This window comes from Rattus norvegicus, chromosome 8 (genome assembly GCF_036323735.1).
Source record: "Rattus norvegicus strain BN/NHsdMcwi chromosome 8, GRCr8, whole genome shotgun sequence".
NCBI lineage: Eukaryota > Metazoa > Chordata > Mammalia > Rodentia > Muridae > Rattus > Rattus norvegicus.
In genome coordinates, this window is record NC_086026.1 from 73605224 (window position 1) to 73628478 (window position 23255).

General features: G+C 43.6%; 1 protein-coding gene across 2 annotated transcripts in view; it reads right to left on the reverse strand.

The window, feature by feature from the left end:
* The window catches only part of Map2k1 (mitogen activated protein kinase kinase 1), a 71438-nt gene that overhangs the window by 26477 nt on the left and 21706 nt on the right, over positions 1 to 23255 (reverse strand). For both annotated transcript variants that reach the window (NM_031643.4, XM_039080739.2), the window contains exons 2-3: positions 4871 to 5081; positions 3009 to 3155 (exon numbers count right to left, since the gene is read on the reverse strand). In NM_031643.4, coding sequence (NP_113831.1) covers positions 3009 to 3155; positions 4871 to 5081 — 358 coding nt within the window. The remainder of the gene's footprint in view (positions 1 to 3008; positions 3156 to 4870; positions 5082 to 23255) is intronic.

The following is a 23255-nucleotide window of genomic DNA, read 5'->3' on the forward strand; positions in this document are numbered from 1 at the left end:
TTATGGCAACCATTGGCTATATGATTTATGCCAATTATGAAATCTCCCAGGACTTAATTATCTCAACCTGACAGCTGAGAGGCTGACAATCCATCTCATGAGATGAGGTGACACGATTAGTAGTTTACATAATGTGAAAAGGACTTGGCAAATGGTAATAGAGTTGAAAATTAGTTGTTATCATAACTGGTTATGCTGCCACCTTCTATTACTTTAGCAAGACCTAAGTGGACAGAAGGCTAGTCTGGCCTTCCTGTTTCTGGCTTATCAGCACTGACTCAACTTCTCTTCTTCCCTTTCTAGTTGCATCAAAACTCCTTTTGAACTAGAACTAAGAAGGGGAGAAAAACACCAACAAAGAGTACAAGAAACCCAAAGGCCCAAAGGTGTCAGGCACAGTGGCACACATCCCAGTAAGCAATAGGCAGAGGCAGGAAAAACATAAGTTCAAAGCCAGCCTGGTTTACATGGTAAGTTACAAGCCACCCAAGGCTACACAGAGACCTGGGCAGGAGAGGGGTGGAAAAGTAGGATAATAGTCCTGCCAAGCTTGGGGCATGGCCTTTAATCCCAGCAATTAGAAGGCAGAGTCAGGTAGATCTCTGAATTAAAGGCCAGTCTTGTTTACATAACTTCCAAGCCAGTGAGGACTGTGTAATGAGACCCTATCTAAAAAGTCCTAAGGGGCAGGAGCTAAGACTAAAATAGGAATTTGCACCTCAGGTCAGGGGCTGCAGCCAGCCCAGAAGATTTCCCGAGCTTCCCAGAGGCATGGCTGCACTTTTGTTGGAGTAAAAAGGAACAAGAGCCTTCTTATAACCTTTAGACATGCAGAAATTGGTTCCAGGAACCAAGCTCTAAATGGTACCATGACTGATGACTGTAACAGTACATATGGCCCTTTCTGATCATTAAAAACAAATAAATATTCAAAAGGATGGTGTGTGTGTTAGGGTGAGGGGCAGGGATGACCAGCATAGACTCCTTAGGTGGAGGAGGGGGTACCCATTCAGACCAGGCACCATTCATAAAGTCAGTCAAGGTCTAGAGGTCAAAGGAAATGGGAACAGGAGACACAGCCATTGTGGCAGGCTGAAAGCACAAGAGGCATCAAGTTTGTTGACTCCCTGACTCTGAACTGCCAGTCTCATGGGAATAAGGCAGAAACTAGCACTTGTAGAACTCATACTCTGAATTGAAGGGCACACTGGCAGACATTCTAACCTGCACAACAACAGAACAGATAGAATCATGGCCCAAATGAGGAAACTGAGAATCAAAGAGATCAGGGAGTCTACTCAAGGTCACAATAAAATAGTGCAATTACTAGTTTTATGTCAGGTTGACACAAGCTAGAGTCATTTTCGAAGAGGGAACATTAATTAGAAAATACCTCCATCAGATTGGCCTGTGTGTACCAGGGTATCAGGAATATTCTGAACTTTCAAGACAGTGGTGGAACTGGGAGATAGCTCAGGAGTGAAGCATTTACCTACTATACACAAGGTCCTGGATTCAATCCCCAGCACAGTAAAGAGGCAGATGGGGGTGGGGAGGACTTACAGGGACACAACATAGTTGCACACATAACAATATCTTCACTTATATTTATATAAGGAAAAAGATCTAAATAAACAACTGATTCCCAAAGCTCCTACGCCATTCTATCAGCTACAAAGCTAGCAATCCTAAGCTTAAAGGATAGAAAGGCCCGGCCCCTTATCTCTATGCAGTGGATTCAATCAAACACAGGCACTGGACTAAACAGGACTTTGCATGCTAAGTGCAAAGTAAGAGATCAAGTTCCTTTGTACATTAATTTCCTAACTATGTAAGATGACAATTGGGTTGTGGGGCTAGTGAGATGGCTTAGTGAGTAAAGGTGGTGGCCTTAAAACTTCACAACAGGGGTTGGGGATTTAGCTCAGTGGTAGAGCGCTTAAGCGCAAGGCCCTGGGTTCAATCCCCAGCTCCGAAAAAAAGAATCAAAAAAAACAAAAAAACAAAAAAAAACTTCACAACAGGGTTGGGGATTTAGCTCAGTGGTAGAGCGCTTAGGCAAGCGCAAGGCCCTGGGTTCGGTCCCCAGCTCCGAAAAAAAAAAAAAGAAAAAAACAAAACAAAACTTCACAACCTGAGTTCGATTCCTAGGACCAAATGGTAGAGAAAAAAACCAACTCCCACAAGTAAACCTCCATATGCATATGCATTCCATGTGTGCATGCACACATGTACACACTAAATAAATGTAATGTCTTGTTAAAGAAGACTATGAGAATGTAATAAAATATTAATTTGTTTAGCATGATACTTGATATACTATATGCCCAATGCGTATGAATATTTTTATGTTGTTGTTATGATCACCACAGCTGGGAAGAAAAGGAAGGGCCTGCAGACTAGCTCCCACACATGTAACTGGCCCATAAACACCACTCACTGACTTGTTCCTACCGTTTACTAGTGTATGGCAGGGGTGTGTGTGTGTGTGTGTGTGTGTGTGTGTGTGTGTGTGTGTGTGTGTGTGTGTGTGAAGTGGGGTGGGGATGGGGGTGTGTGGAAGGGGGGGTACTCTTTTCCGCCCCCAAAAAAACCCTAAGGCTACCCTTAAAGTATATTATAAACCTTCTGAAGGCAGAGACACAGAGTGGACTTAAACAGTATTAATCAGATTTGAACCCCATCAAAATCTTATGGCCATCAAAATAGGAGAAAACTAGGAAATATACTCGAGAAAAGCCCACGGAGAATCCCTGGTATCTAACACCTCTCTCTGGGAGAATCCCTGGTATCTAGCACCTCTCTCTCTGAAGAGAAGCAGGAACCTAGAAAGCAGGGTTGTCATCCTGTGACTATATCAGACTCCACAGTCAGGCCCCTGGGTCTCCCAGGCTTCTGGGGTGTGGAATGGGAAGGCAGGGAGGAACTGGTCACCACCCAAACCAACAGTGAGGCCAGGGCCAGCCTGTTCACAGCCAGTGCCACCAAGCTGACAGATGGCTGCTTACCATGTGCTCCATGCAGATGCTGATCTCGCCGTCACTGTAGAAGGCCCCGTAGAAGCCCACTATGTACGGGGAGTTGCACTCATGCAGCACCTGCAGCTCCCGGATGATCTGGTTCCGGATTGCGGGTTTGATCTCCAGGTGAATTAGCTGCAGGAGAGACGCGAGGGGAAAGCTTTTAAGAAGTGGAGTAAAGAAGAAAGTCTTTCTTCAATGATTTAAGTTCCTAAAGCTAAGAAGAGAAACAGCTTTTTGGCTTTGCTTTTAAGGTACTGATGATCAAACACAGAACCTTGCACATGCTATACCAGTACTCTACCACTAAGCTACATTCCAGCTCTCTTTATTATTCTGAAAAAGGAACTCACCATATTGCCCAGGTTAGCTCACTCTGTAGCTGAAAAGGGGAATTCACAATCTTATTGCATCACTCTTTCAAACACTTACTATAGCCATGAACCACTGTACTTGGAAAAATAAGACATTTTAAAAGTTATTATTAATTTACCCTTGTGTGGGTGTGTAAAGTATATGTATGTATGTGTAAGCATGTGTGTGTCTATAGGTACTCTCATGTAATGGTACACATGTGGAGGTCAGATGACAACCTCAGGTGTTTGTCCTCACCTTCTACCTGTTAGACTGGGTCTCTGCTTTGATTTTATTTGTGTTTTCATGTTTGTGTGTGTGTGTGTGTGTGTGTGTGTGTATCCCTGAGTATATATATGTGCAACATATGTGTGTAGGGTCCCCTAGAACTGGAGTTACAGATGGTTTTAAGCAGCCATGTAGGTGCTAGAACCAACCCAGATCCTCAGCAAGAGCAGTAACTGCTTTTAACCATTGATCCATCTCTCCAGCCCGAGGACTCTGGTTTCCTGTGGTATATGCCAGGCTAGTTGGGCCACAGGTTCCTATCACACTATGGAAATTCTGGGATCCCAGATACTCATACTACAAATCAAGCTATTATGTAGGATCTGATGATCTGAACTCGAGTACTCATACTAGTACAGCATATTTATAAACTTTTACCCACTAAAGCCACCTTCCCTACCCCAAACAGATCATTTTTAAAGCTAAGTTTCTAGAAATGAGGGAAATGCAGCCTTCCAGACACAGTTCAGTTAGGCTGTGTTGTACAAAGGCATGCAGAACTGAGGTAGGGTAACTCTAATCACCCCATGGGTTCCTCCTTGACTTCGGGAACCTGATAGGATTGATTTAGCCAAAATGCCAGCTGTTGCCTAATGTGTTTCAATACTGCCCCTTGTTCTAGCCAGGAGACAAGTGACAGACACATTTAATGTTATTTAATTGAGGTCAAGCCATAGACAGTAAGTATGGCATATGGCAACTGATGACTTGGAACAGCTGACAGGAAATAAGAAGGAGTCCCCAAAATGGATGCTATTGGGAAAGCTAGAAGGAATAGCACAATACAAACATGGGGTGAAGAAAGAACCTGAGGAGCTGAAAAGCATGAAGAACGTAGCCTCTCTACACAGGGCAGCTGCGTTATAAGAGACAATCAATGGTGAACAGGAAAGGGATTGGGTCAAGACTGAAGCCATGAGACTCAGCTTTGGCCTGAGCATCAATCACTAGAACTGGGTGTGCTTGACAAACGTACGTATGTAGTGTCCTTCCTATAGCAGGGCAAGCTGAAGAAGGGTCACCATTGTTATTCCCCAGACTAAAGATGCTGATTACCACACTAACAGACCTTAATATTTATTTCCTACAGTCTGACAGAACGCAAGTTTACGATATAACTGCACAAAAAAGTACTAAGTAAAAGCCCCCTTTCTTTCACCCATTCAGACTCCCAATTGACAATTAGCTGTTTGCCCAGGTAAACTCACCTTCCTAGCCATAACCAGGCCAGATGGCTTGTGGGAGACCTTGAACACCACTCCACCATTGCCAGCCCCCAGTTCACTGATCTTCTCAAAGTCATCATCCTTCAACTCTCCCACCTTCTGCTTCTGCGTCAGAAAGGCCTCAAGGCGCTTCCGCTGCTGCTCGTCCAGCTCCAGCTCCTCCAGCTTCTTCTGCAAGGCCTCCAGGTTGGTCCTGCCCAGAGGACTGAGGTGAGCACAGACCAGGGAACACAGAGAGACACGCTGCCTGCAGCCTTCCCCTCTGGGGCCAAGTCCACAAGGGACCCGAGAAAGGTATTAATGGGAAGAGTTCTACTCAGCAGGGCTCTGCCCATTTCAGCCATCCCTAGGGCTTCACTATCAACCTGCTTTATTTCTCACAATGCGGCTTTCTCATTTGAAAAATGAGGGCTCTGGATTCCTTTCAATATATTAAAGGTCTACAAGAGGAACCAAGGAATCTAGTAAACACAAAAACAAGTCACCTAAACTAGTTCTGACATTAAGAGCACTTGCTGCTCTTCTAGAGAACGTGGATGCTCCCAGTACCCATGTCAGGCTGCTTACAACCACCTGTAACTGCAGCTCCAAAGCATCCGATGCCTTAGGCCTCATGCACACACACTCATGCACACACACTCAAACACAGACACAGAAACACAGGTAATGTTTGAAAGCCTCACTAGAGACAGGTGTGGTGACCACCTATCTTCTCAGCACTCAGGAAGCTGAAGCAGGATGACTGTGAGCTTTAGGCTAGCTTAGGCTACATAGCAAGACCCACCTCAAAAACAAAACAACAAGTTTTAATTAAATTTACACAATACACAAAATAAAGTTCACTAAACCCTCTCACTGTAACCACACCCACTTTTAATTGAAGCACAGCAGTAGAAACCTTCTGTTCTAGGATAGGGTCTAGGAAGCAGGACAATCAAAAAGTTAGACCACAATCCATAAAATATACACCTAAATTTTTACTTCTGCACAGTTCACAGGTCTGCATTCTTTCACTCATTTTTCATGTGTGTATGTCTGTATGAGTCAATGACCTCTGTGGAGGAGGGCAGAAGACAACCTCAGGTATTGGCCTAGCTGCACAGGACAGACTAGCTGGTCCACACACTTCCAGAGCTCCTCCTGCTTCCCCCTCCTGACTGCACTGCAGAAGCCCTGGGACCACAGACATGTGCTAATGAATTCAGTTTTATGTGTTTCTTGGGGACCCAAGCTCAGTCCTCAGGTTTATGTGGTAAATGCTGTTCCCAACTGAGCCATTTACTCTGCCCCAACTCGTTCTTTAATGCAAAGGAAGGGTCTCTGAGTAAGGATCCATTTCAGGATCTTTAAAACAAACAAACAAACAAAAAACAAAACAAAAAAAAACAAACAAACAGGGTCTCTATTGTCTCAGTTATGCTGGAAATTGCTATGTAGACCAGGCTAGCCATGAACTCAGAGATCTACCTGCTTCTGCCTCCAGAGAGCTGAGATTAAAGAAGTTCTTATATGAACTAGAATACCAAATATCATCTATGATTTCCAAGTCCTAATTCCATGAGATAAAATGAAAATGCAGACCCATGTCCAGTCTACAAATTCAAAACTTCCTCATTCCCTCAGTCTTACTGCTCCGATCATGTGACAGCAACTTGGCCTTACGAAGTATTTCATCAGCTTTTACCTAGTCTTTAAAGAAAGACAAACAGAAAAGCACTTCATTTACAGCTACATTTCATCAGTCTATCTGATGTAAACAACTGAGCTCCCATACTAAAAACTGCAAAAACCGAGCTTGGGCACCAGCTACCCCAGTAGCCTCCTTCCAGTGAGCATGGAAGGAGCAGTCACCAGCAGGGTATATGGCACGCCACAGATCTCAGTGTTTCACACAGAGCACTGAAGAAGGCTCAGTGAAGCCTGCTGGTTAACCCTGTGACCTGGTAGAAAGAACACCCACTGTGTGTCATATGACTCTCTCTCCAGACTAAACAAGTGACAAAACAGGACTTATTACACATCAGAGTGCTGGTGTCCCCAGATATGCCAGTCAAGGTAGAAACACAATCCTCTATTCTTCTTTGGCATCCTCTCCAAAGGCCAAGAAGAAAGAGACAGCGACCTCATGGCTTCGGCATACAGACTGGTCCAACACAGGACAGGAGAAGCCACAAGATGATGTCACTGGCACGCCTCACTGAGTAACTCTGGGGAAAGGATGGTACCATGTCTAAACTGCGCACACCCGTCCATAGTCACACATGGATTTGTATGGGACAAGGAATTAAGACTAAAGGGTTGGATACTATTCAAATAGGCTTAGTGGCCCTCTTGGACCTGGTACACACAGTGAAAGACCACACAAGCACACAAAGAGAAGGCAGCCGTTGTCAAACCAGGAAGGGCCTTCCCCAGAACTGTACTATGTTGTCACCCTAATCTTGAACATCCAGCTCAACAAGTATAATAAAATACATTTCCACTTAAGCCACCCAACAGTCTTTTGTTAAGGTAGATGAGGAGAGGTCAATATTCTTATTCTGCTAAAATATTTTGTTAAGTTTCACAGTGTTCTAGTTCCTTGGTTATGAGACCCTGACATGTAAGACTGTAGCAGGTTAGGGATGCACATGTCCTCTGGTTTCCTCCTTCTCAAGTCTCTTCACCACATGACAAATGCCGACAGACAGAAACCTTCCCCCAAACTTCAGTGACATTACAGTTGCTGGGAAGCCTTAGGGAGATATGTAAATTCAGAATCCAAAAGCTGCTGTCAAAAATACACTAGGAATAAGGATGTAGCTCAGCTAGTAGTGATGCCCTAACACACACAAGGCCATGAGTTTGATCACCACATAAATTTGGCAGGATAAAAGATACTTACTATATCTCAGTATGAGACAGGAGGATCCTGAGATCCAGGTCAGACTGGCTAGGAGAAAACACACTCTTTTCCTAGCATGGGAGGAGAATGGCTAGGAGAAAACACACTCTTTTCCTAGCACTGTGCTATGTACTTTACATCTATGGTGTCATCTGCCAACAACACCCTTACCACTGGAACTGACCCAACAGACCACTAGGGCAAAGAATGGACAGGTGGAGTAAATGGGCTAAGGCCACACAGCTGTAAGTGAGCAGCAAAGTCAAGACTGAAACCTTAACATAATGTATTCTCCAAAGTTCCATATTTCAAAGGAGGCAATTGTGTCTCAGATACAAGTCATCAGCCCTGCATGTGCAACAACCTATCTATCACAGAAGATGAGCAGCTCTGCTAGTGCATGCCAGTAAAAACTTGCTCCCCAAGGTGAGAAAGAGGATGCTGACTCAGTACTTGCCTAGCTCTATAGAAACAAACAACAACTGTGATGGCAGATGCCTATAATCCTAGCACTCAGGAGACAAGAGTATTGCCACAAGTCTCAGGCCGTGACACTCTATCAGAAAAAGAAGAGGGCCAGAGAGATGGCTCAGTGAGTAAAAGCACTTGGCACACAAGATGGAGACCAGAGTTCTACTCCCAGAATGGATTTAAAAGGGAGGAGGAGATAGTAGCTGAGGTGGTACACACTTTTAATCCCAGCACTCGGGAAGGAGAAGCAGGTGGCTCTCTGAGTTCAAGGCCAGCCTGGTCTACAGAGTGATTTCCACTGGGGAAAGAAAAGATGGAAGGGAGTAGAGTAGGCACAAGTTAACTTAGCATTTTCCAGAAGAAACCAGGTCCATGGGTTCCTTCCTTCTCTCCTTTCTTATTTCCATGCCCAGGGTCTAATCCCATCCTCACCAGCTAAGGAAATGACTGCTGATCTGTGCTTTCCAAAGTCCTAGACCCGCACTAGACCAAAATGGGCTGTGTGCTTTGATGGTCAGGCACACTGGAGGTCCCTGGAGGTGGGTAAGTAAGTGTTGTTAACTTAATGACCCACTAGCACTTGATTAACAAGTGGGACTCTGGAGAAACCACCAATCCTTGTCAGGTCTCAGATTTCTCTTCTATACATTGTAGTAGTTCATGTTAACGTCACCAAGGCAGGGTCAAACAGCAAGCCCATGAGAAGTCCTGAAATTCTAACCCACTTCTAAATAATGGTAAGGCAATCAATGCAGGAGCGTGGGAGCAGGAGGAGACGCCAAGGCAGCCAACAGCAAGGCCTGTGTCCTGCCTTCACTTCAGGAACTCTTTTTTTTTTTTTTTTTTTTTTTTTTTGGTTCTTTTTTTCAGAGCTGGGGACCGAACCCAGGGCCTTGCGCTTCCTAGGTAAGCGCTCTACCACTGAGCTAAATCCCCAGCCCCCACTTCAGGAATTCTTAAAGCACTTTCAACACTGTTAAGTCTTTCCCAGAATGAAAGGCAGTAGACCTGAGGTGAAGAACCTGGCAGTTCAGCTTCTACTGCTCACTAGAAAGAAACCAATCAATAAGATGTAGTTAGGTATTAAGGGTCACTTCATCTTGCACAGGGAAACCAGCCACAAGCTTTCTTCTTCCTTCTCAAGGTGATATGCTTCAAGCAAAGGAAATGAGAAGAGAGGTCCTCACTGCTGACCCATACCACAAATCCACAAAGCTCAGAGAACAAGAACCTGCCTCCTTTGGAACCATTATTTTTATCTAAAATCAGCAAAAATGACAATGGAAATTGAAAAACAAAACTAGAGTCCAACAGTCTGTCTCAGTTTCTTTCTCTCTTGCGCGCTCTCTCTCTCTCTCTCTCTCTCTCTCTCTCTCTCTCTCTCTCTCTCTCACACACACACACACACACACACACACACACACACACACACACAGAGTCCTCTTTCTCTCCAGAGACCAGCTGTGATCCACTCAAACTCACTCAAGAGCAAAAACAGCACAGTGAAATGTGAATTCTGCACCATGGCTGTCTAACAGTAAACACAAGGTCGTGGAGATACAGAAGATTATGGGCTTGAAATGGCAATGCACAGAAAAACAAGGGTTTGTCACTGGGAGTCTGGAAACATCAGAAATGCAATGAATGAATGATCCTCTGGGTAAGAGCAGCTGGCTCTTCCCTCTCCCTCCATACCTGCTAAGCCTAAATATAATTACATTGTCACATTGGGATCTTTCGATTGTCGTTTAACAGTTTAAACTAACCAGTAAAAGAAAGACCTTAAAGCATCAAATGGATTCAATCCTCATTTTACAGAACAGGAAACTGAGGCTTAGAGAGGACAAGGTGGTAGGTCTCCCAGCTCCCAAAACTCTTTTCTTCTTTTTAAAGCCCTCACCCACCCAAGACAGGGTCTCACTTGTAGCCCTAGCTGCCCTATAACTCCTGGACTCATTAGACCAGGCTGTCCTGAAACTCATTCCACTGCTGGAGTCAAAGGCAGGTGCCACTACAGTCAGGTTACTTTGAGTATTTTTTTTTTCAGACAGAATCTCAGGTAGCTCAGGTTGGCCCTGAACTCCTTATGTGGTGGCCAAGGCTGGCCTTGAATTCCTAATCTTCCAACCTACACCTCCCTAATTCTGGAATTACAGACAAGCATGACCATGTCACATACACAACTTTCAAGACCTCTCAAACTTGCCTCTGATAGTTACTGAACTTAGAATCTGGTCAACGAATTATAGGATGTGGAGTTAGACATTCCCTAGACAAAATAACTGTGTGTGGTCCTCAAGCCTCCAGACACAAACCATAGGTACATGCCAGCACAGCCAGATTTATAGGTGGCAGGCTCTGTGTTTGCTAAGAGAGTACACTAAAGAGTGGGCAGAAGGAAACGACCAACCACTGTGCTGGAAAGGAGATAAGAAGTTCCACACTGGGGACATCTCTCTAGAGAACCCAGGGAGCTGTTAAGTTCCCCCAGCTCATGGTATTTGGCAAGCAGAAATGCTAGAAAGACCGCTTCTACAACCTCCACTACTATCTTAAGATCATGGGCAAGTTACCTCTCCAGTTCTCAGTCTCCATACCCATATGGAGAGCAAGAAAATAGGGAAGGGAACACTACTTGCCTATTTCTGAGTTCCAAGTGTGTCAATGACAGCAAGCAAAGAATGTTCGAATAAGGCCAAGGGTCTTAAGGGGGAGGGGCTGAAGACTTCCAGTGAGAGTAAGGAAGAAAAAAACAAAGAAAATGAACAGTCATAGTGGAAAAGGCATCCCACTGATGCCTGGGGACTGCAAGTCAGTAGGACAAAGAGTGTGGTTAAGGCAGAAAAGGAGCTGGGAGTGATGGTCTGAGGGAGATGAACACATCTGAGTAAGTACTAGGAGGAAAGAGGATTAATGAAACCAGTTTGGCGGGGGGCATAAAATTAAAATTCCTCTAGGTTTATACAACACATAATTACCTAAGAGAAATGTGTAACTGATTTAGATAATATACCTTTTTACTCATGCATTGAAAGCTTTTTCAAGAATGCTGGAGAGGTAGCTCACCAGTTATAAGCCCTCTCTGTTCTTACAGAGGCATGGAGTTAATCTCACAGCCATGTAAGTCCTTTTTTGACTTTTCATGCCTGCCCCAAAGGGTTTTTTTTTTTTTTAAAGATTTATTTATTATATGTAAGTACACTGTCACTGTCTTCAGACACACCAGAAGAGGGCATCAGATCTCATTACAGATGGTTGTGAGCCACCATGTGGTTGCTGGGAATTGAACTCAGGACCTCTGGAAGAGGAGTTAGTGCTCTTAACCACTGAGCCATCTCTCCAGCCCCCAAAGGGTTTTTTAAATTTAAGTATTTTGTTTTGTAATGTATGAATGTTTTGCCTGGATGTCTGCATGTGCACTATATGCACGCCTAGGTTTACCCTAATGCTCAGGAGGCCTAGGTCAGAGAGTGTTTTTTTTTTTAAATAATCAAGATCTACTAGTTTTGTAGAGATCAGAGATTTGAGTTGAACTAAGGAATTGGACTAAGAAGATAAATAAATAACAAAAGGAATGGGAACTCAGGTTCCTCATACTATAATCCTATAAAGCAAAGGTCAAGAACTGTCAAGAATAACAGGCTAGCCTAGGCTACAGAGTACAAGTCTGGGAGGGGGATCGAAAGGAGTCACTACATAAGTTATTCTGCAGACAATGACGACAAATAGATTAAGATAATCAATGGGCAAGGTGGCATGTGCCTTTATCCTAGCACTTAGCAAGCAGAAGCTCTGTGAATTTAAGGTCAGCTAGTCTACAAAGCAGGCCAACCAGGGCTACAAAGTGAGACCGTGTTTATAAAAGGAAAAAATGTGAAATACACACACACACACACACACACATATGTATTTCCCCCCACAGTACTTGGCAGGCAGAGGCAGGTGAATCTCTGCAAGTTCAACATCAGCCTGGACTACAAAGCAATTCAAGGATAGCCAGGGCTATACAAAGAAACCTTTCTTGAAAAACTTAAAGAAAAAATATCAGAGTTAGAACAAATGTTTATTTTCCTTGTCAATCAGGTAACTTCCAAACCAATAAACAAATCTTTACAAAAGCCAAGGAAACAGATTTAATTAAAAAGAAGTAACAAAGAGTCATATTCCTATTTTCCTAAACAAGGATGATAAAAACTTCCCCTGGGAATCCAGCAGGATTCTACAATCATACAAATTACCTTCCCACAATGTTCTTTCAGACAGTCACAATAACACACACACACACACACACACACACACACACACACACACACACACCCTGGAGTGATGGAACCACCTACTGCATACACAAGCTGATACCACCACTCCTGGCCCACACAGCTGTTGGATGATGGAGAAGGTAAAAATACAATGAACCACAATCCTAGACTGCATAATACAATAGCAGGCAGTCAAGTTACAAAGGAGAAAGGTCTAATACACCAGAGCTCAGAAATAGACTGAAGAGACAAGAAGCACATCAGGTACAATGTATCTCTAGGGATGGAATGTGGCTGAGTTGGTAAAGTGCTTGCTTAGCATGCATGAAGTCTTAGGTTTTACCCATATAAAATAAAATGGGTCAAGTACTTGAGACAGGAGGACCAAGTGTTAAAGGCTGTCCTTGGCTTCACAGACAGTTCAAGACCAGCCTGAGCTTTTTAAAAAAAAAAAAAATCAAACCAACAAAAAACAGAACTGAACTAAAGGCTCGGCATTTAAGAGCACCTGCTGCTCTGCTTGTGGACCTGAGTTCAGTTCCCAGATGCCCTCTTCTAGCCTTTATGGATACCTGTGCCTCACTGCATACCCTCACAAAGAAAGACAGATGGACAGACAGACAGACAGACAGACAGACACACACACACACACACACACACACACACACACACACACTAAAAGTCAAAACTAAATAAGATTAAAATGTATATCCAACTATGGTCCACTTTGAGAAGTTTCCAATTCTCTACCTATATTCTCCCTTACACATGTTTGTCACTTAGGGACCCTTCTGTTAGCCTAAAGAACACACAGAAAGAGTCACAAGTCTCACTCCTAAGGACAAATCACCTCTGACAAACAGTTTCAACCAGCTCACACACTATCAGGACCAGTAGTCCAAATGTGATTGCTTAGATACTGGATTTCTTCAACTATGGGTAGAAAACTATGTCAGGCCCCCAAGTTAACAGCAGCCAGGCTAGCAGAGTAAAGTCGACCTGGAAGAAGTAACACTTGGGACCCAGAAAAACTTAGTTATTAAAAGCAAACTGGCAAACTGGATATGGTGGCACATGCCTTAAAAACCCCAGCACCTGGGAGGCAGAAGCAGACAATCTCTGAATTTGAGGTCAATCTGGTCTAAACAGTGACTTCTGGGATAGCCAGAGCTATATAGAGAGACCCTGTCTCAACTCCTCACTCCCCGCAAAAAGAAAAAAAAATCAAACTGGCAAAGAAAACCAAAAACAAGCCTCAATTTAGCTGAGCTCCAGTATAGCTCAGAGGTGAAATGGGTACTCAAGACATATAAGAACTTTTAACACACTTAAAACAACTAGCAGTGATCGCTTCTGTCACCTGAAAGCACAGGGAAAGTAGGAAAAGTGGCCTCTATGCTAACACTCCCACTAATAACATAGCCTGCCTATCAGAGGAGAAAACAGAAGTAAGCAGTTCCAAGCTCCTGGACCTTGCAATAGGCAGTCAGTCTAGCAGCACATAGAGGTAAAGCTAGAGAAGACAACTATTTCACAAAATGAAATGGAAATCTTTTCTGGGGAGAAGCTGAGAAGCAGCCAGAGAGGAAGAAAAGGATTGACCACAGCAGAAAGCCAAAGCCATTGAAGTCCAAAGACTCCTAGATTGTAATGTGTCTCTATTGCTGCAGCAGAGAACATCCTCCCACCCTGGACCTTTAGCACACAAGCAGCTTTGTGCGTATGTTGGTCTCACTCTGGTTTGGGAGGGAAACCAAACATGGAGATTAAATTCCATACTGCTTCAAGGTATAGCAAAAGCAAACAGAAAAATCATATAAAAGAGAAAGAGAGTCCCATAGCAGAAGTAAACTTCTGTGAGAATGGAAACTTCTAGACTGCTCTCATGCAGAGGAAGATATGGGCAGGAAGCGTAAATGGACCTCTAGTGACATCCAGCTACACCTACAGCCATGCAAGGTCCATACAAATTTCTTACAGAGCATCCATGACAGGACTTATGTGTAAAAGCTAGGACAAGGGTCAGGGGAAGACCATGTGGTATCTGGTCCTCTCAAGACAATCATTTGTGTGTAATGGATGTGTAAGAGACAGGACATGGAAAGAGATAAACAACAGGTAAATGGCAGGTAATAAGCAAGCAGGTAGGGGAAAGCATTTTGGTGTCAGCCAGACACAGGAAAAGATACCAACAAGTCCAGCAACAACTCTACCTCATAAGGTGACTTAAAATGCATTAGGTGAGCGTAGAGGCCTATGGGGGCATAGAGACAAAACCCCAAACTTCACCTAAGATGAAGGAAAGTGAAGGTCAGAAATGGTCATTCCTAAGTTAGTCTTGAGGGACATAAAAGTAAAAAGAGGTTCAGACTTGGGCATCTGCATGTACACGAGGCCAAAAAACTGCATACAGAGTCAAGAGTGAGGGTGAGTTATACCATGAAGGACACAAATAACCACAGTAAGGAAAGGGGGCAGGTAAGACTGTATGCTTCTAGACTTTTACTAGGCATATAAATAATGGATGCTCATGATGAAAACTTCCAACCAGTTCAGAATAAAGTAATGTGTTGCCTTTCCTCAGAGAACGAGTTAAGTGCTGAGTATATGTTCTCCCAGACTTCTTGTGCTGGCTAGTTTTTTGTCATTTGACACAAGCTAGAGTCATCTGAGAAGAGGTAACTTCAACTGAGAAAATGTCTTCATAAGATCTGGCTGTAGGTGGGCGGTGATGGTGCATGCCTACAGTCTCAGCACTTAGGAGGCAGATGTAGAGTTCAAGGACAGCCTGGTCTACAGAGCTTCCAGGGCAGCCAAAGTTACACAGAGGAATCTTGTCTCAAAAAAACAAAACAAATCTGGCTTCATATAAGCCTTTAGGGTAGCAGTTCTCAACCTGTGAATAGAGATCCCTTTAGGGTCAAACAACCCTTTCACAGAGGTCCCCTAAGACCATGAGAAAACACAGATATTTACAACTCACAACAGTAGAAAAAATATTACTTCAATGTTAATGAAGTAACAATGAAAATAATTTTATGGTTGCTGGGCCAACACAAGGAACTGTATTAAAAAGTCACAGCATTAAGAAGTTTGAGAATCGGGGTTGGGGATTTACCTCAGTGGTAGAGTGCTTGCCTAGCAAGCACAAAGCCCTGGGTTCGGTCCTCAGCTCTTAAAAAAAAAAAAAAAAAAAAAAAGGAAGAAGTTTGAGAATCACTGCTATAGGACATTTTCTTAATTAGTGATCAATGTGGGGAGGGCCTAGTCCACTGTGGATGGGTGATGTAAGAAAGTAGGGCAATGGGCAGCCCAGTTGAGTTGGCCCTGGTGGCTGGGGCATAGGTGAGTTGGCCCAAGGACAGGAGCAAAAGAGTACTGCCCCGCCCCTTCACCTGGAGAGTCTGGGAGGGCTGGCCCAAGGGCATAAGAGCAGGTATGCAGGTCCTGCCTCTTGAAAGCTGCAGCACTCAGAAGAGCTGGCCCTACTCCTCACCTGGGCAGTGCTAGAGAGCAGGTAGAAATGGCATGAGCATGGGAGAGAGGCCAGGCTGACCAACTCAGCTACCACCGAAGCCCACATCTAGGACTTTGAATTGGACCACTCCAGCCATCTACCCCATCTATGAACTGCTGGAGCACATGAAGGAGCTGGTCCTCCAGAACAAAAGCTTCAACATCTCCATGACACAGGGCAACAACAGGATATCTGAAAGGAATCCCAGTGAGGATCCAGTATTGATAATGTGGTAGAAGCCAGAGGTCTCAAACCAGACATTGCAATGATACTGCAAAAAAAGCTGTCTGGGGGCTGGAGAAATGGCTCAGCAGTTAAGAGCACTGATTGCTCTTCCAGAGGTCCTGAGTTCAAATCTAGCAACCACATGGTGGCTCACAACCATCTGTAATGGGATCTGATGCCCTCTTCTGTTGTGTCTGAAGACATCTACAGTGTACTCATATAAATAAAATTTACAAAGAAAAGAAAAAAGGAAAAAAAGGTGTTTGGACAAAAGGGTATACTATGTGCCCCACTGTCACATACCAAAGCTTCCACGATGAGATATTGGGGGGGGGGGTGGCTTGTTTTTTTGTTTGCTTTCTTTTGGGGGACGGTTACAAGGAAGGCAGGCAGATACGGAGGGATAAGGAGATATGTGAGATTGGGGTACATGATGTGAAATTCACAAAGAATCAATAAATAGTTAAATAAAAGAGGAGAGGAGGGGGAAGAGGGAAGGGGAGACGGGAGAGGGGACAACAGCTTACTGAAGTGAGTCTTCTGGATAACCCTGAACTCCGTGTGGCCCTTGTCTTTGACTAGAACTGCTGTACTGTGGGAGGCGGTAAGTACCTGGACCGGGTAGTCAGCACTTTCAGCAACATGAACATCATCTTGGCTGGGAGCAGGAGAACAACGTGTCTTCACTGACTTGTGAGAAGAGAAGAACCCTCTGGGTATTGACACCAGAGGTGTGGTTGGACTATCATTTAGTAGGCACCGAATTCACAGTGCCACAGTTCTCCTCAATGAGGGTGTAAACGATGCCAAGACTTCTGAGGCTGCCTCAAAGCAGCCAACATCCCTAACAGAACATCATTCGCTTCAGTACTACAAAGCCAAGGGGAATGTTGAGGCCGATGCATTTAGAATGTTTTTTCCCAATGTCCCCTTATTTGGCTTCTTTGGAAATGGGGAGATTGGCTGCGACTGGATAGTCACTGGGAACTTTATACTGAGGAGCTGTAATGAGGTGAAGGAGGAAGATCTGTTCCATAGCTACACAACCATCATGGCTCTCATTCACCTGGGGGCCTCCAAGTGAGCCGTCTTGTTGAGAGTGGATTTCACATTATGTAACTTTGGGGCTTTCTCTTTTTTAGAAAAATGGAAACTCAGGATACAAATATCTTAAACAAAACTAGCTATTGTGTGTTTTTTAGCTTTGAGTAATGCTCTGAGGTCACTTTGGGATGATTTTTTTAATATGCAGATGAAGGGCACCGTTAACATTGTAAACACACAAGTCAAGAAATGAGGCTGTTGTTAGTGCAAGAAAAGCTGCGGTGACTGAACTGCACAGATTCTGGGGCCACTGTGTAAGTGCCCTGGGAGGTTGAGAGGCCACCAGGAAGGTGGAGGTTTAAGTAGTGGTTGGTGACTTTTAGCAGAATCATGAGAAAATTAAAGAAATGGTTTGAGAAAGCTTTCTCTGCTTTTCAGTTTTTTGCAGAAAATATTGTAACAAATATTTGACTGTTTACTTTTTTGAGAGTTAGTGTTTTCCCCTTCCTAGTAAAGACACTGTAAGGGAACGGTCTTTATCACATAATTCTGAAAATCATATCACCATATTTTGGTTTTACACCAATAAAATATACTTGAACACCCCCCCCCAACAAAAATTATTTGCTAACAACACACATGTATTGGTCCGCCTTACACTGCATTTGTTGGGACTTCATAGAGAGAAACTGCACCAAAAAACCTCTGGTGGTGAGCCATGGCTTTTTTGCAGCGTCTGAGGACTTGGGCTGACATCTTGCTGAGGCAGACATGTGCTATGTTTAGAGAGTATAAAAAGGAATCAAGAGACAGTAACGGAGGCTGAGCCAGACTTGCTTATGGGGTTAGCTGTGCAATGCTTGTGGGTCTTGAGTCTTCGCTGATCTTCAGTTTGCTGAGAGAAGCACAGCAGAGAACTTTTCCTGGTGTCCCTTCCTGGTCCCTCCTGCTGACTCGAGCCGAGGCAGTGGCAACCACTGCTGCTGATTCGTGTTTGCTATCCTGACTACCAAACTGGACTGCTGTGTGTCCATGAAGTGTTTGCGAGTGGATGGAGCTGCCACTGCCTGCTGACCTGTGAACTGAACCTCTGATTTCCAGACAACAGATGAGAGTGGCTCCAAAGAACCTTTCTAAACCGGTCCACTTCCTCCATATCCTTTCTTTTCCACTACCTCTGGGAAATACGTTACACCAAAATGTGGATGCCTCATTCCTTCTTAGAAGGGAGAACAAAATACTCACAGGAGGAAATACAGAGATAAAGAGTGGAGCAGGGACTGAAGAAAAAGTCATCCAGAGACTGCCCCACCTGGGGATCCATCCTATATGCAGCCACCAAACCCAGTCACTATTGCTGAAGCCAAGAAGTGCTTGCTGACAGGAGCCAGTTATGGATGTCTCCTGAGAGACTCTGCCAGAACCCTACTGACACAGATGAGGATGGTTGCAGCTAACCATTGGACTGAACAAAGGAACTCCAATGGAGGAGTTAGAGAAAAGACTGAAGGAGCTGAAGGGGTTTGCAACACCACAGAAAGAACAAAAATATCAACTAACCAGACCCCATCAGAGCTCCCAGGAACTAAACCATCAACCAATGAGTACACAAGGAGGGAACCATGACTCCAGCCACATATGTAGCTGAGGATGGCATTGTCCAGCATCAATAGGAGGAAAAGCCCTTGGTCCTGTGAAGGCTCGTTTCCCCAGTGTAGGGTAATGCCAGGATGTTGAGATTGGAGTGGGTGGGTGGGAGTGGGTGCATCCTCATAGAAGCATGGGGAGAGGGGAAGGGTATGGGAGGGGGGAGGGGATAACATTTGAAATGTAAATACATAAAACATCCAAGAAAAATAAAATTAAAAAAAATTTAAAAAGTATTTAAGAACTATCATTAAAAATTGGCATTTGAAAAAATTAAAGTTACAGGATCCTATCAACACCGAATGGACCTTGAGTTCTTTGATCATCTGGCATTCACCTACCAAGTATTAGAATTAGAGATGTGCAACACACCTGGCTATAGTGTGTTTTATTTTATTTTTTTAAAAGATTTATTGATTGATTTGATGTATATAAGTACACTGTCAACCTCTTCAGACACACCAGAAGAAGGAACCAGATCCCATTACAGATGGTGGTGAGTCACCATGTGATTGCTGGGACTTGAACTCAGGACCTCTGGAAGAGCAGTCAGTGCTCTCTCTTTTTTTTTTTTTTTTTTTTTTTGGTTCTTTTTTTTCGGAGCTGGGGACCGAACCCAGGGCCTTGTGCTTCCTAGGCAAGCGCTCTACCACTGAGCTAAATCCCCAACCCCATCAGTCAGTGCTCTTAACCTGAGTCATCTCTCCAGCCCCTATAGTGTAATGTAATATATATATATATATATATATATATATATATATATATATATATACACACACATACATACATACACACACACACACATATATTTATGTTTATTCTTCAATAACAAACTTTTTGTTTGGGTTTGGGGGTTTTTTGTTTTATTTTGGGGTGTTTTTTTTTTTTTTTTTTTTTTTTGGCTTCTTGTTTTGTTTGAGAAACAGACTCGCTTTATAAAAGTAGGCTGACTTGGAATTTACTATGCAGTCTATACTACCCTCAAACTCGTGGCAATTCTTCTGTCTCAGCCTCCAGAGTGCTGAACAAAGCAAAATCTGAAGTAAGAAAGTAAAGTGAGTTTAATATTGAGGTCTAGGGGTCCAGTAGAAAGCAGCATGGAGTTTACAGAACAGTGAACTTAGAGACAAGGGGAAAGCAACAAACACAGTACCCAGTGAACAATGACAATGATATGGGGCAGACTGAAGTCAGCTGGCACAAATATATGACCATCTGGCCAGGAAAGAGAGAGAGAGAGAACGAGTGACACTAGTGACACTAGCTTTCTGAAAATGAGGAGATAAGTTTGTGGTAGGGGATGGTTGTATAATAAACAACTTGGCTGGACTTTGTCCTCTGTGGGAGGCAGTCTATAAATCCATGCAATTCCCAAGTAACAGTGTGTCTACTCTCCAGAGTATGGCCTAATGATTTATGCTGAGGTGACTCATAGTGGGTCCCTAGACAGTCTACTGAAAAGATAACAAGGGAGAAGGGTCAGCCATAGCAGAAAGGCCAAACATGCAACTAGTAAACTGGGCCTTTTAAACAAGTGCTATCAACAAAACTTGCAGAGAATGTAGAAGGATGGACACTGAATCTGATCACAGGACCAGTGATTAAGCTAACCTGGCAAGGAACTCCAGACACTGAGACTCAGGTGAACTTGCCTGGTAAACTATTGTACATCAGTGGGCCAAAGGGTGATGTGCCCTGTGGACATAAGCAGAGGACACTAGCAGTTGGACATTTTGCAGCTCACCCAGGCCTGACTTTGTGTCTCTTCTTTTGGTTGATCTTGATTATTATAATTTTGATGTAATAAAATGATAATTAGAACAGCAATCAGTTCTTTCCGGCATTCTATAATTACTCTAGCAAATTCTAGAACCTGAGAAGGTAAAGAGAACCCTGAATTTGTAGTCACTTCATCAGAAGTACAAGTAGCCTGGGAAATCCCAAGCTTCCCGACGGTGTCTAAAATAAGATCAGTCTTGAAAAAGACTATGCCCTTAACCAGTCAAGAGCAGCCTAAATCCGTATAGTTAGTCTCGAAAGTTACCATAGGGACAAGAGAACGCTGAATCTACTATTGGGACCAGCAGAGATCCGTAAGATTACAAGTAGAGTGGCACGCTATGGGTCTAACAAGGTAGGCCAGAAATTTATAACAAAGGCCTTAAATAAAAGATAAAAGAGAAAGGCAAAGAAGGTAAAGACTGACTCCGCTGGCAGCTAGGCATCTGGTCAGGAACAAGAGCTCTCAGACAGTAAGCAGAAGAACAATCTTGCCCTGTGGTATGGGGACTATGAAGCATTGGAAATGAGTAGGAATGTATTCTGAATGAACACACAGGCAATGGAGAGGTGATATCCCAGAAGCTGTACACCTGTCTAACTTCTTAGATTCTAAATTACAACCAATGTAGATTTCTCAGAGGCAATTAAAAGACAGACCTAGCTAGGCATGGTAGCCCAGGCCTTATAGTCCCAGACTTGAGAGGCAGAGGCAGGAGGATCAGCCTGATCTACAGAATTTATTCCAGGACAGCCAGAGCTACACACAGAAACCTTCTCGAAAAACAAAAACAATAAACAAACAAAAAAGACCAATAGGGAGGTAAGAATGCACTGATTGAAGTTACAAAGCAAAAGACAATAGTCCACTGCACATTAAACTTGAGATATTAGCTGGGGGAAAAATGGATAACTCCAAATTCAGTACAACTTGCATTCTCAGGACCTTGGCCATTTTAGGTCTGCCTAGCTTTAGAAGAACATTCTAGAGCAGAGGTGAAAAGACCTGTCCTCTGCAATCTTCCTCTTCACCTCTCCCACTTCCTTTTCTTCCAAGGAGCAGGGCTCTCATTCACCCACTGCTTTGCCACATCCTGCCTCTCTGCTACTTCCTGGGAGACGCCTGGCTATTCTAAGAGAAGCATTAACTCTTTCAGGCCTTATAAATTTTGAACTGCCACATGAGAAAAATGGTGAATAGGAAAGAAAACCAGTCCAAGCAACACAATTATTTAGGATAGTGTTGTTTTGTTTTTGAGAAAGGGCTTGCTATGTAGACCAGGCTAGCCTAGAACTCTCAACCCACCTGCCTCAATTTCTTGACTGCTGGGATAACAAGAGTGTGTGTCCCACCAAGTCCAGTAGAAAAAAAAAAAAAGGTTTTGGTGTTTTTGCTTTGGTTGGGGTTTTTTTTTTGGGGGGGTGGGGTTGCTGGGGGGAGTTATGGGGAGGTGTTCTTTTTTTTGTTTTTTTGAGACAGAGTTTCTCTGTGCAACCCTGGCTGTCCTAGAACTGGCTCTGTAGACCAGGCTAGCCTCAAACTCAGAGATCTGCCTGCCTCTGCTTCCTGAGTGCTAGAATTAAAGGCTTGAGCCACCACCACCTGGTTTAAGAGGAAGTTTCTTAAATCAAGAAATGTAGATCTGGGAATGGTGGCTCACATCTGTATTTCAAACATTCAGGGAGCTGAGGTAGGAGAACTGGCATAAGCTATGTAGCCTGGACTGCATAGCTGAATTTCAGACCAACCAGAAATACAGTAAGATCCTGTCATTGTTATCCCTGCAGTCAAGAAATTGAGGCAGGTGGGTTGAGAGTTCTAGGCTAGCCTGGTCTACATAGCAAGCCCTGTCTCAAAAACAAAACAACACTATCCTAAATAACAATAACAATAGTAATTAAAAATTTATAAACAACAACAGCTGGGCACTGGTGGTGCACACTTTTAATCCCAGCACTCTGGAGGCAGAGGCAAGTAAATCTCCTGAGTTTGATGTCAGCCTGGTCTACAGAGTAAGTTCCAAGGCAGCCAGAGCTACACAGAGAATCTTGTCTTAAAATAAAAATAAAAAAAAAAAAGACAATACAATTCACTCAGGGCTGGGGCCTCTAGTAATGAACAAATATCTACCTTTATTTGATTTTTTAATTAAATAGATCATAGAGCTTTCTCTTTCTTGAAACAGACGTGAAGGGCAGGCAGTGGGCCCCAACAAAAACCAGGAGCCCTGGGTCTCATGCAGATCTTCACTAAGTCCCACCTTGGCCTCAATCTCTTCAAGCCTATACACAGGAAGGAAGCTAAACCATCATGAGTGTTTCACCCTACCATTTTAAAAGCAGATGTCGATATTCAGTGGAGAAGGAAATTAAAAGTGTTAATGAGAAAAAGATGATTAATTTAATTCTGGACCCAGAAACTGCCTGGCTCAGGAGTTAACCTTATCAGTCTCAGTTTATTAAGGAATAGGAGGCTTGATGGGTGGAAACCACAGACACCTTCATGACATTAAGCTGTTACCAAATGAATGCTGCTGAGGT